The sequence below is a fragment of the Paramisgurnus dabryanus genome, chromosome 11, assembly GCF_030506205.2.
Source record: "Paramisgurnus dabryanus chromosome 11, PD_genome_1.1, whole genome shotgun sequence".
NCBI lineage: Eukaryota > Metazoa > Chordata > Actinopteri > Cypriniformes > Cobitidae > Paramisgurnus > Paramisgurnus dabryanus.
The window spans coordinates 6,647,057-6,661,293 of record NC_133347.1 but is presented as its reverse complement, the minus strand read 5'-3'; the positions used below and the strand labels follow the sequence as shown (position 1 = coordinate 6,661,293).

General features: G+C 37.8%; 2 protein-coding genes across 3 annotated transcripts in view; one reads left to right on the top strand and one right to left on the bottom strand.

The window, feature by feature from the left end:
* ntng2a (netrin g2a) overlaps window positions 1-14,237 on the bottom strand; it is a 91,282-nt gene that overhangs the window by 27,785 nt on the left and 49,260 nt on the right. Inside the window, exons 4-5 of the mRNA XM_065248367.1 lie at window positions 1,882-2,054; window positions 1,438-1,461 (exon numbers count right to left, since the gene is read on the bottom strand). Coding sequence (XP_065104439.1) covers window positions 1,438-1,461; window positions 1,882-2,054 — 197 coding nt within the window. The remainder of the gene's footprint in view (window positions 1-1,437; window positions 1,462-1,881; window positions 2,055-14,237) is intronic.
* On the top strand, window positions 8,857-14,237 carry LOC135730170 (uncharacterized). 2 transcript variants are annotated; one of them, XM_073816206.1, is made up of 13 exons: window positions 8,857-9,101; window positions 9,285-9,427; window positions 9,518-9,821; window positions 9,894-9,985; window positions 10,335-10,387; window positions 10,497-10,536; window positions 10,766-10,833; window positions 10,919-11,011; window positions 12,382-12,695; window positions 12,824-12,918; window positions 13,214-13,386; window positions 13,513-13,727; window positions 13,812-14,237. In XM_073816206.1, exons 1-13 carry the CDS (start codon window positions 8,906-8,908, stop codon window positions 14,045-14,047), a joined length of 2,022 nt encoding a protein of 673 aa, XP_073672307.1. In that variant the 5' UTR covers window positions 8,857-8,905; the 3' UTR covers window positions 14,048-14,237. The 2 variants fall into 2 exon arrangements, with proteins under 2 accessions (XP_073672307.1, XP_065104077.2); XM_065248005.2 differs by having other exon boundaries at window positions 12,824-13,002.

The following is a 14,237-nucleotide window of genomic DNA, read 5'->3' as shown; positions in this document are numbered from 1 at the left end:
TCATTTATTCAGATTTTTAGCATTAATAAACACAATAAGATCCCTGTGTGTGGATTCAGCAAAGAAACGTGTTATTCTTGTGAAGCATCTGTCTTTTATCAATGGTGTACTCTACAGTACGTGATACGCGGGTATACGCCATATACCCACTAGGAAAGGTCAAGGATGTCCGCATGCCCACTTTAAAAAGCGTGAAGATGCGTAACAATGTTTTTTATTTGATAAATTGTGTTGTGAAGCACTGACTTTTGGACCATTAGTGTGCAAGACGGTTACTTCCACTAGCCACTTTGGCGGGTTGAACTTTATATTTGGTGTGTTTGACTACATGCGGCACTGCGCAATACAATAGTCGTATTAACTTTGTGTGTCGCCACAAGAACTGTATGTTTGTAAATGATCATGTTAATGTCCATTTGATCTTTTAAATAAACTTTTAACCAAACTATAAACTATAAAATAAAATCATCTAAACTAATCTAATCTATAGAAACTGAAATCTAATCTACTTAGGTCAATAACGAAAGGGGTCTATTGAAATCTACTGTTACCGTCACAAACTATTGTTGATCCAGATCTAACCTGTGAATGTGTCTACAGTTGATGTTGAAGCCGGACGCTGAGGTGTTGTGATTGGTTGGAATGACGCTGTGATTTCTGATGTGGTCAGTTGGGCAATGGGTGATGTCATGGGTGGAGTTATTGATATAGAGTCCAGCGTAACTGCTAGTGTTGAAACTGAGAATGAAGAACAAACGTTTGTGTTGTTGGGTTTAACAAAATTCAGTTCTAATACAATCTTCTACAATCTAGAAAACACGTTTTTACCGAAGTTAATCAAAACGGATTTATTGCGTTTTGGAACCAAACTCTATAAATGTTGCTGAATTGTTTATTGTTGGTTCAAGTTAGCTAATGTTAACAAATACAATCTTATTGTAAAGCGTTACCTACTGTATGTTAACAATAAAATATTATGCTAAATACTTTTACAGCATAATTTTTGATGAGAAACATTTATAGTCCGTACTTTTTCCCAGTTCACTCATCATTGGCAGGTGCACCAAAAAGTTAATTTTTTATAAACTATTGTTTATACTCACAGCATCTTTAAAAATAATCTTCAACGCTCAGTTTTTGCTTAAAAGACCAGCACATCACCACCACATCGGCGCAGAGTTACTCTAAAACCTCCTGCAACCTTGAGGAGACCCTCGCGCATCACAGCTCAACAACATCTTACATCCCATGAAACATTTATAAAGAAGAAAACTGTGGAAAAATGCATCACGCCAACCGAATTCACAGCGACTGATAATAACCGACATCTTGTTAACGACATGAAATAAAGAGGACAGAAAGAGTGATGGTGACAGAACCGATGCAAACAACAACATGAAAAAGGCAGCCAGTGCGCCCCATTAGCATGCCACTTACTGCCTGACGTCCCTGACGCTTCACCTGCAAAACAGAAAAAAAAGAGAACGTTGAGAGGAAAGATGAAACAAATCAGAGCGGTATACTTTATTTTTGAAAACACTGTATATTGAGGTGGTATTATTTATTTATCTACCAGTCTAAAAACCTCTGCAAGCACATTTAAAAGTTAAAAGACAGAAACCCGCCTCGCATTTGCAGGCACCTATACAGTAGAAATGAACGTTGCTGTGTGTATGTATTGATGTTCATCACTTTTATTCAATATCTCTGTCTTCGTTTTCTTGAAAACAACTAAAGTTTACATGAAAGTCTTGTGCTTTTCCAGCTTTCTTAGTGAGCGCAGGTGCCCTAGTTTTTTTAACGTGTACGTAAATCATAGCTGCTGCTCAAGCGTGTGCTGTGTGTGTGTGTGTGTATGCACAGCAGGTGCATAATACGTACAAATATTTGGTGATCCGTTCGGGGTGGGCAGATAGGATCCAGGCTTCCAGGACTTGGCTTTAAAACCCTTCTCGCAGGCTGAACAGTCTTGTCCTGTCGTGTTGTGCTCGCAGTCGCACTGAAGGGTCCCGTCACGGAGGGAGCACTGGCCGGCGTGTAGGTTACACTTACATCTGTGTAAATCGAAAATGTCAACCAATTAGTTATGCTAGTTACATCGCAGCCGTGGGCAAATGCATAATCTGCTAGATTGAATACGGTCGCCCTCTTTTATTTGTAATGGTCCGCTGAGGTACATCATTAGCTCACCTACTTGGCTCAGGAAAACAGTTTGCTTCTGTAATGCACGGCTGATAACAGTAACTGTAGAAATACCAAAGATCTCTAAAGTCTTTCCTCCAGATGCTAATATATTAGCGTTGTAGTGGTATACAAATATATTTACTGTGGAATATAGATACCAATCAGAATATTTGATGTTTAATAAAACACTAATCTTATGGCTATTTTAACTATTTTACAAGGTGGCTTATTCATATGTTCATGATGTTGGTTTTAGGACTTGGACTTCATAATATTTTATTCTGATATTCATACGTTTGCAATACATTTCACTTTTTACGAAATCATAGAGATCAGCCCACTCTGTAAAATAGTTTCATATTCTTATGAGATCAAGCTGAATATAAAGCAATGCTATTTTTTGCCTTTATTTTGTTTTAAAAACAGCGTGTGGAATTTTAAAAAGTAAGGTTCCCTTTTGAGGGAACTCGCACTGGTCACTATAGTGACACTAATGCTGCGTTCACACCGCGGTAGAGGCGTCAAGTGCAAGTGATTTCAATGTTAGGTAAATGTGAAGACCCGTTGACACGCGTTTAGAGGTCTCGCGGCACGAATGAGTCGATTTCGCCTAATTCGCGCAAATGATGCGAATTGAGCGTTGACGCAGCAAACGCACGAGTTGAAAAATTTGAACCGTTAACCAATCATGAGCTTGCTCTAGTAGTGATGTGATTACAGGAAGTGAGCGGAGTCGCAGAAGCTCCTCCCATGACGCGAATTTCCGCGTGAATGTCTCGATGACTAGAATTTCACGCGCAAATGAAGCGAGTAAACTCAAACTGTTCAAGCGGCAAACTAGGCGCGGTAGACACAATTTTGACGCATCAAACGCAGCCCACTGTAAGGGAATGCCTCCAGGCGTGAGTGCATATGAATGAAAAGTGAAGCCGCTGGCTCTTTGATCGCCCCTGGTGGCTGGCTGCAGTACAAGTTATAAACCAGGCCCTCACCATGCAAACCAACGAAATCTTGGTTGGCTCAAAATCAAAAAAATATTTACACTTTCAATAAATTTTCTGAAAGATGGTTTTGGTCCTTTAAGGTAGTTGTTATCACGCTGATTTATGTTCAATTGTTCATTTTTGTGATAAGTTTCATTTTAGTTAGTAATTTGATGCTATAGAAACGGAGTGTGACATTATGATTGGCGTGGTTTAATTGGGCGCACGAGCATTAAGGCGAAAATTTGATACAGCGGCTCCGCGGACGAATCCTTCTTCACATGCCCTGGCTCCAAACTGACGTTTTTACATGACATGGCAGCGCACATTGTAGGATATTTTTAGCTTCAATTCATTACAATGGAAGGAAACGATGTCGCACCGTCCATCTTTTTTTACAGTCTATGGTCTGAATGTGTATATCAAATTCAACCAATGGTGGGGTGTAAATCAGGCCAAGGTGACGCGGGAGCCAGGAAGTATTAAAGGTGAACTAAAAAATGCCCTTGCTAACCAACACAAAGTCACAGTTACCAAGTGATAAAAAATACGTCCTGCTGTATAATGTAATGTATACACTAAATGACTAAATGAAAGGGCACTTCACCTTTTCTATGACGATCAATTAAAATTTTTAACTTAATGATGAATGAACTTCATCTTAAAAACTTTAATTTCTGTATTCCTGTTGCTCACTTGGTAGCATTGTGTTAGTAACGCAAAGGTCATGGTTTCGATCTCAGACGACATGCATACTTATGTAATATATACCTTAAATGCGCTGTAAGTCGCTTTGAAAAAAAGCATTTGCTAAATGAATAAACTGTAAAATGTACAAATAGCTGCTTAGTGTAAACAGGGCAGAACTGTTTGCGTTTTTTGCTTTAATGCATCTCATTTTGGCCATTGTGTCCGGAAACGTCTACATCCACTATTCATCCACAATCAAATCTTTCATTAAAAAAAACTTCTCATGTTTGTAATCTTTTCTGGTTGTTGTACGCTAAGAGAATTTGCTTTTCTTTCTTTGAGATTAAAACTGTAAGGTCTGTGAGGACAGTAAACATCGTCGGTCTGCTCTACACCAAATATAGCAGCCATCTAGGTTGGTTGGGTTATCTTGAGAATGAGAGTGAGTAATGATTATCACTAGTAATGAGAATAAATGGGAGATGGCATCGTCTCTCCTTATCGTTGGCCTTATAAGACAAACCGGCAGAGAAATATCGCTTCCCTGCTGCGAGTTCATAAAGAACGCTTCAACTACCCAACCTCCGACTTTAAGGATAGTTGAGATTAAAGGTCCGGAGAGGCGACCGGGTTAGTATGGAAATCAAGACTTTTTCAATTACAATCTCCCTAATCAAATGAGTGTGTAAATCCCAATGCTTTGGACTTTTCTGTACTCGCTAGAGCGAACAGCTATCCATTTGCATGAAATATTTATAAAGCTGACCTATTTCCATGCGGACGCCCCATAACCAAACCTTGTATTGCCGTATAATGAGGTCATACCTCGTGCTCACCATCTGAAGATTCAGATGAAAGCCATTCCAGCTAAACATATCAAAACTCCTGAATAAATCGCTGTCATGTGCCACAGCTAGATTGCTGTGAAGCTTTTTCGCCCTTGACACAAATTAAATTTACCGTTGCGAGAAGGAACCACAGATTTAAACTTAAAATATAAAGCATGCGAAATAAGCAAGGGTTTAATTAAACAGTGCATGTTAATCTCTGCAATAACACACAAAGGGGACATTTCACAAGACTTTTTAAAAATTTAAAATAAATCTTTGGTGTCCCCAGAATACGTATGTGAGAGTTGTAGCTAAAAATACCAGTGGCGAACCGTGGGTACTTCAGCTGGGCCTTCAAAATATGCAATGAAGTGCAAATGCCTCTCCATCCATAATACTAGGCTATTCGTATTTCGTTAAATCATACAGTGAATGTGTAAAAATTCTGATCACGCAAAGTTGAATTACAGAATGGGCATTGTCTGCCTTTAAATGCAGTTTTAAAGTTTAAAATTAATTTAATCTAACTGATAAACACAAATACAGATTCTGCTGCTCTGTAATGACAGGGGCTCTGTAAATTTGCATTTAACCATCTTAAATTATGTTCTTTAATTTGTTTTTTATTTTTTGGAAATATATATTTAGCTGTAGGCTACCTTGTTAATCTTTTTCATAAGGGTAAATATAGCACCCTGCGTTCTCAGTGCACCTCCTTGTGGCTTATAACTGTTGTCATAAGATATCCAGGGCTCGCAAAATCTCTAGCCCGAGGTCCCGGGGCTATTACGAATTCTTGTCGGGCTAAGTTAACGTTACCAAAATGTGTCTCCGCCCTGCCATCGGGTATAGCGAGGTAAAAAATATTTGAATGTTTTCGCATTCTCTCAGATTTAGTTAGGAAATTATATTGTATGTAATTCTGCGTCGTCTGTCAGTCATTACTATCCTCACGTAACAAGTGAAACTGTCAGTAAGTAAAAGTATAATTAAACCCATTATTTTTCTCGTGTTCGCGTCATATGCACAGGCTCCTCTGCACGCGCTTCTCCCAGCTGTGCTCTTCACGCGCTTAAGTAATTTCGTTTTTACCTCAGCCCTATCAAAATAGCTACAACGTCAATCACGTTTTCCGCCATTTACCTCAACAACTCTCCGCGCAGAGATTCGGGCCATTAGACTGTATTAATATTAACGGTCTATGATCTTCGTCTTTGGTGTTTTACGGCAGCTCGCATCCAGTTTGTTGCATGATTAGGACTGCATGAAGGCTTACAATGTATTGTTTTTTGCCCGCCCACTTGAAATCAAAACGTGATTGGTCGATTTGCCCGTCACTCTCCACACCAAAACACATAGCTTGGCCTTCCCTGGGATTCATGAAGTCCTAACCAATGAATGAGCCAGATAACCGGGCCTTAATAGAGACAGACGATTCTGATTGGATTAGATGTTTTCATGACATGAACCTGACAGTAAACTTAACGTTAGAACATAGATGAGAGAAAATATATTACATGTATTGTATTAAATTGAATTAAATAGAAATTTAAAAATGTAAAAACATATTTTTATTGAATATTATTTATTTGTATTATTATAATAAACAATCTTTTTATTAATTTTTTTAGGCATTCTCTGAAGGCGTAGAAGGCCCTGAAGGTTCCCCACTGCAAAATACCATATAGATAATTTATTATAGCATGTTAAAATTGCCACTTTGTAGGTGTGAGCAAAAATGTGTAGTTTATGGGTGTGTCCTTTAAAATGCAAATGGCAGTGCCGTGGTTGGATAGTGCAGATTAAGGGGCAGTAATATCCCCTTCTGACATCACAAGGGGAGAAAAATTTCAATGAGCTATTTTTTCACATGCTTGCAGAGAATGGTTTACCAAAACTAAATTACTTGGTTGTTCTTTTTCGCATTTTCTAGGTTGATAAAAGCACTGGGGACCCAATTATAGCACTTAAACATGGAAAAAGTCAGATTTTCATGATATGATCCCTTTAAGGTCTCTGTAGCTTAGTTGGTAGAGCATTACAAGTGTAGCACAAGTGGTCATGGGTTCCATCTCAGGGAACTCAAATACTAATAAAATTTATATGTTGTAAGTTGCTTTGGATAAAAGCATACACCAAATGCAAATGTAAATGCACTTTTCAGTTCGGGGGCCCGCCTAAGCTGGGAAACCCTACCGCCTTAACTAGGTCGTATAAAAATTGCTGCAAAAAAGGCCGTCAAGTGCATCTCGGAGAATAGCGTGGACACTCTTCACACCGCCAGCGGGCACGCTCGTCACAGGGCCGAAATGAGAAAGACGTGGTTTGTCATGGCTTGAGGATACCAGTTGATAAAACACGTGTCTGTGAGAACTGTAAGTGGACTTCTGGGTTTATTTCAGCCTGTTATTTTATTAGTCTATAGTTCTTGCAAATTAAGTAAGTTGCAAGTAAGTTAGCAGGTGACTTTGTTGTTTGAGCAACCTGTTAGCTAGGTTTCACGTGCCTGTTGATTAGATATAATTGTTGAGCGCTCTTGCTTACATTATTTATATGCATTATTTACATGCTACAGTAGTTTCACTCCTTTAAGATAATGTAATTAATAGTGGGAAATAATCCGTTTTTAAATTTTTTGCGCTATCTATCATCGTTCGCCCGACGTTCTACAACATCTGCTTCAGTTTGTGTTTATTAACCCTTTAGTTTCACTTCATCACGCAGCTATTCCCGTTAGAGGTTAAAACATTTAATTCAATAATAATCTAGTATGTGTTCATATCTGTCATAGTTTCTTCAAAATTAAGTTTTATTTGAGTGTTTTAAATAAAATGATGCGTATGTCCCGCCCCTTTGATTGCCACGCCCCCCAGGCCCGCCAACCCGCCCAACCTTACCAACTTAACTAACAAATTGTCTGCGGGAAACCCTGAAATGCTAAGGTTTTTATGGTATAAAAGTCAGACAAAGTCAGTCAGACCATCAACGAAGTCAAAGAGACCATTGAGAACGCAACTAAGACTATTTAGTAAACTATTTTTATTTTATTTACGGTAACATCACTGTCTCCTGCCTGCTGTTCATCCCATCCATCTCTGTATCTGTATGTTTGTGTTAACTCACAATAGAGTTGACTATCCTTTAATAACGATCTGAGTTATTTTCCCTGACATGAGAGAGATCTAGTGTGCTGAATCTAAAGTTGGTATCTAACAATTTTTGGCCGTAGCCATAGTTGGATCTGTTAGTGCAGAGAGAATATTGTGTTTGAATCGAACTTACATTTCTTTATATTAGAATTTTATGCACTAAATTTATTGATTTATATTTTATATGTTAAATGTAAAATTTCACTTCACAAAATGAGAAACAGCAAAGATTTAACAGACTTTCATACATTTTACTCATTTCACAATAAAGGATTTCTAAGGTGCACTATGTTTTTATGGTACAATTAACTTTTTATCTAAATTAATGCACAATTTAATCGTTATGATTTGACTCAGGTATTGTAATGTACAGAGTATAATGTAACAGTCAAAAGGGCAGACGAGACTGGTAGAGGAACAGAATTGGGAACAGGATGAAAGACTTAAACCCAGGAACTACATTTGTATTTATGCATTTGGCAGACGCTTATCCAAAGCAACTTGCAGTGCATTACAAAATATACATTTTTCAGTATGTGTATTCCCTCGGTTGAAACCCATGACCTTTCAGGCTGCTAACGCAATGCTCTATCACTGAGCTATACAGGAGCACACGGGTACTCCTTTACCCAATGCACACCTCAATATGATTATTCGTACGTCTCTTTCCTACGGTGGCCGGGAAGTGCGAAACAAAACAGCAAAACCGAAATTAAAACAACAAATTAAAAACACAAAGGCAAATCTAAAAAAAAAATAACAATTCAGAAAACACAACGCATAATCAGAAATCAAAACAACAAGTCAGAAATTTCAACGCCAGATCTGAAAACAAAATAACAAACCTGAAAACAAAATAACAAACCAGAAAACACAAAAACATGCCAGAAAGCAAATTTACAAGTCAGAAATCACAACAGCAAATCAGAACAACCGGAAAAGGTAGGTACAATGTGTGAGTGGATTGGTTACTGCTGATTGGTCGACAAGTCTGTCAATCAAAACACTGCGGAAGGTCAGGACAACAGGAAGTGACGTCATTTTACACGTGCGAGGAACCGACCGTGTTATGATCGTGTTGCCTGTACGAGCAGTCTGGTATCGCGTTGTGACAGCCTGCACAAGAGAATACATTATGTATTGCCCTTACTGTGGCTTCAGATTTGACACTTTGCCAACTTTTTGCAGCTCATGTGGTAAAAATCTTAAGGTTTTCAAAGAGACACAACAGGAAACGTGTGCCCCCATGTCATCGGACGTTGCAGGTATTATTATAAACTAGCGTTATCTTAGCTATTGTTTTGTATTTAAAAGAACACAAAATATTGTAATATATAGCTTACTGCAATAAGTAGCGTGTGACTGATAGCTCAGCTTAAATACAAATCGTTGGTGAAGCAAGTAACGTTGAGGTATAAACAGCGTTGATTTTTGTCTCTTGTACACAGTAGTTAAAGCAGACGTGGGCACAACACCAACGCCCACCTTAAATCAGTTTTTGGAGTACCGACAACTGAAGTCTAAAGAAAGAACTAATTTTTCAATTTCCAAGAAAGGAGGATCAAGCAAACATGAGCAGAAGAAAGTTCAGGTAACGTTACAGTATACTTTACAAGTGGGAGTTTAGCTATGAATTTTGAATTGCACATTCCTTACAGTGATATTGTTTGAATTCTTACAGATTAATATCGGTATAATGTGTCTCCAGAGTGGTGCCTTAAAACCACTACGGGGGAAAACACTCCCCCTGTTCACAGACCCACAAATAACTGCAAACGATCTCCTTAGGATGGCAGAAAAAAAATTCAAAGACTTTAACAAAGACATGGAGGAAGGACCCTACATACTTCTCTATCCAGATTTATCTGAAGTTATTAATGTTCCCGGGACACAGAGACCCTTTACACTTAAAGATTACAAATCTGAGATTGGAAAACCATATCAGAGGATAAATTTGTTTATTTGCAAAAAGAATGACTTTGAAGGTTAGTTTATCACAATTTATTTATTGAATATATTTAAGCCCAATAACATAACACAGTTTCTTATGTGTGCAGCAAACCAAATTCTCAGTTCAGACTCTGACACAGACACAGAAGTTTTCATAAGAACAAGGCATACGGATGAATCCAACCTGGCTGACACAATGGTAAGATTATTAAGACAATTCTTTTTCTTTAAAAGTCCTTTCCAACACTGTTGATGAAAGCAAAGATGAAAACAAATTCCTTAAAAAAGTATTGAATGGTATACCAGTTATATTTGTTTAGATTGGTGTGTGTGTGTGTGTGTGTGTGTGTGTGTGTGTGTGTGTGTGTGTGTGTGTGTGTGTGTGTGTGTGTGTGTGTGTGTGTGTGTGTGTGTGTGTGTGTGTGTGTGTGTGTGTGTGTGTGTGTGTGTGTGTGTGTGTGTGTGAGTGATATATATATATATATATATATATATATATATATATATATATATATATATATATATAAAACATGTTTTTTTTTCTTTAGCCAATAACACCTCAGCATTCAAGCACACCGGAAAAAACAACAGTTAACAAAACGTAAGGTCTTCTTAATATTGTAAATGCTTCATTTGTTGTTGGTCAAATCTGTGCTAAACATCATATGATTACCTCATTTTATTTTTTTTATTGTTTGTGTGCTGTTTAGTGGTCTTGATGTGGTTCCACAACACAGAGGTGTAATAGAGGTTAGTGGTAATTGCTTTTAACCTAGTAGTGTGTCTTGAGTTGTGTCTGATCCCTGGATCCTACTCTTGTGCTTCTATTGTTGTGATTTTTAATAAGGTACTGCATAGAAAAAAACTAGTAATAGAAACTGCTTGCCAAAATTAAATAATAGTATCTGTCTTTTGAAAATGACACTGTAACAGTTCTATATAAAATTACAGCTGGCAATGAAACCTGTTTTTTGTTTAGCTTTCTGATTCCGAGGATGAGCGTCCAAGTACTTCAGACCATGCTGCCAGAGAGAATCTGTGTTACAGGTTTGTCGGGTTAGTGAAAAAAAAATAATTTTGTACTTTGCTTATGAAATGTGTAAATTTTTTTGCTTGCTCTCTTTTTATGTAGAGAATACGTGGATGTGTATGCGCCTCCGACTACTCAAGAGGATGATGAGCTTGTAACCACAGCACAAAGTTTTGACCTCCCAGAACAGCTAGAGTAAGCTGCAGATAGAAGATATACACCGTGGGCACAATTATTAGGCAAGTGGTATTTTTGAGGATTACTTTTGTTATTGTACAACTACAGTGCTCTGGGTCAATTCAAAATGTTAACAAACCCTCAAACCTGAACATTTAAGTAGTAAAATTGAAATGTTGGCTTTCTTAAGAGAATATTTCTATGTACACCATTATTAGGCAACTATTAGTGTGCAGAATTATTAGGCAACTGAATGAAAAAAGATTTTCCCATCTCACTTGTTTTTTTTCACTTGTTAAAGTGAAAATAATAAACAAACTCTACATTTACAAATAAACATTTCTGAAAAAAAAAAAACAGTGACCAATATAGCCACCCTTCTTTTCGATAACAGTCACAAGCCTTCCATTCACGGATTCAGTCAGTTTCTTGATCTGGTCAGAATCAACATTTTGTGTAGCCACAGCCTCCAGACACTGTTCAGAGAGGTGTACTGTTTACCTTCACTGTAAATGTCCTGCTTAAGAAGGGTCCAAAAGTTCTTAATAGGGTTTAAGTCAGGTAAATAAAGGGGCCATGTCATTAGTTTTTCACCTTTAAAGGCGGAGTCCACGATGTTTGAAAGCCAATGTTGATATTTGAAATCACCTAAACAAACACGCCCCTACCCCAATAGAATCTGGACCTTCTGTTGATAGACCCGCCCCACACATACGCAACCCAGGCAACGGAGACGGTTAGTAGACACGCTCCTTACTGCTGATTGGCTATAAGTGTGTTTTGGTAGTCGGCCCGTCTCCTTTTCCAAAGCGTTTTTCAAACATCGTGGACTCCGCCTTTAAGGCCTTTACTGGCCAGCCACTCAGTTGAGTACTTTGATGCATGTGCTGAAGCGTTGTCTTGCATAAAAAAGTCTTATTGAAACATGCAGATTTTTTCCTGTACCACTGCTTGAAGAAAGTGTCTTCTAAAAATTGGCAGTAGGTCTGAGAGTTGTTTTTTATTTCTATTTTCAACCCAAAAAGGTCCAACTAGCTCATGTTTAATAATACCTGTCTGTGCCTGCCTGCCTGTAGTGTTTTTAAGAAAGCCAAAATTTCAATTTTACTACTTAAATGTTCAGGTTTGAGGGTTTGTTAACATTTTGAATTGACCAAGAGCACTGTAGTTGTACAATAACAAAAGTAATCCTCAAAAATACAACTTGCCGTGTGTGTGTGTGTGTGTGTGTGTGTGTGCGTGTGCGTGTGTGTGTACGTAACACACATACACGCGCACACACACACACACACACATATATAAACGTACATACATACATAGATATACACAAATACTGATTCACTCATTAAAAAAGACAAAATGATAAAAATTGTGTTTAATATCTTTAGGGGTGAAAGCAGTTTAACAGCTCCTGACATTATTTCGAATCTGGCTCTTGCCATTGATCGAAAGAGTGTCAGCAGATTCAACATAATGAGATCCAATGTGTGGGATGGAGCAGTCAGAGGATTTAAACGGGTATCATACTCAGAATTCAATGATATGTTTGTGAAGTTCTCGGATGATGCTGGCACGTTTGAAGAGGGACTTGATACAGGAGGACCAAGAAGGGAACTTCTCACTTTACTGATGAGCTCCCTGCAGAATCGACCCATTTTTGATGGACCTCCTTATAGCCGCTACGTGGTATACAATTCAGTTGGTATGCATTTATTTTGATTTTTTTTTTTTTTAAAGCATTACCTGTTATTGACAAATACCATCTGTGTAACAATTACAGTCTGTGACTCTAATATTCAGTGTGTGATTTGGCTTTACTTTCTATGACAGCGGTTAGGGAAGATGAGTATTTCTTAGCAGGGAAGATGATTGCGGTGTCAATAGTACATGGAGGACCAGGGCCCCATTTTCTCTCAAAAGACCTGGTAAACCACATTATAGACCAGCCCTCTTTCAGCGCTACTGTTAAAGATGTGACAGATGAGGGTATAGTGAAAGCATTGCAAGAGGTATGGTAATAGACCGGTGATTAGTTGGAAGGTTTCAATTCATATAATTGAATTAATTGATGACCCTAGACATTTTATAAGTTTAAGGGATTGCTGTATTTATTACAATAAAATCCTAAATATTTTATTTTCATTTTGAGAGAATTTTTTAGAATGGATGACTTGTTAACATGTCTACCACATACCAACTTACTCTTGTCAATTTTCTCAGATTCAGAATGCCACTTCTCTGGAGTCACTACAAGATCTAATTTTAAAGAACAGCTCTCTGCTCCAGACTGCTGGGTGTTTTCGACTGGTGAAGAATTTTGAGGAGAAACATAAAGTTGTGGAAGAATATCTCAGGTGGTATGTGATTGACAGAAACCAGAGTGTAATCAAAAGGTAATTTATTAAAAAATAAGTCAAATAAACATTACATCCTGGGCAAATGTTTATTATAAGATGTACAAAATAGCTGTAATTTAATGTTCATACAATTTTTTACACATTTTTTAAAATCTTTACTAGATTTAAAGATGGACTTGCCACCCTGCAGTTTCTGACTGCACTTCAGCAGCATCCCCGTGTGTTAGGATCTTTCCTGTGCCACAATGAAAAGAAACTAACAGCCATCGATTTGGAAAACCTCTTCAAACACGAACTTAGCCCAGCAGGTAGTAACCAGAGGCAAAACGAATCCAAGACCCTTTCCTTTTGGTCAGACTATCTCCTCGACTGTGAAGGTGTGTTATTCGAAATTTAACAAACAGATGTTTTTACTGAACTTCAAAAATCTATAAGAGAAATAATAATTTTTGTGTTTGTAGAACACCAGACTGAAGTGTCACTGGAGAATCTGCTGATGTTCGCCACTGGTCTCACATCACTTCCACCAGCTGGAATAACACCACAACCATGCATTGTTTTTCTTGACACTTCACCCTTTCCAATGGCAAACACATGTGCAAACACCCTCAAGTTACCGCTTTCAGAGACATACAGTAGTTTTAAATCTCACATGGATTTCGGAATCCAGAATTCTCCAGGCTTTGGATGCTTTTAATTAAACTCAAATGTACTAGTCAGTATCAGTGTTCACAGTTTTTGAAATGTCACAGTTTTCAGTTTATGCATGGCATTAAGTTCTTAACATGATGTACCCCGTGGTTTCTAGTGTCATCTTTAAGAATTCTCGTGCTCAGAGACCTGCTGTTTCCTTCATTGTAAAATAAAGATGTAATGCTTCCTCCCAA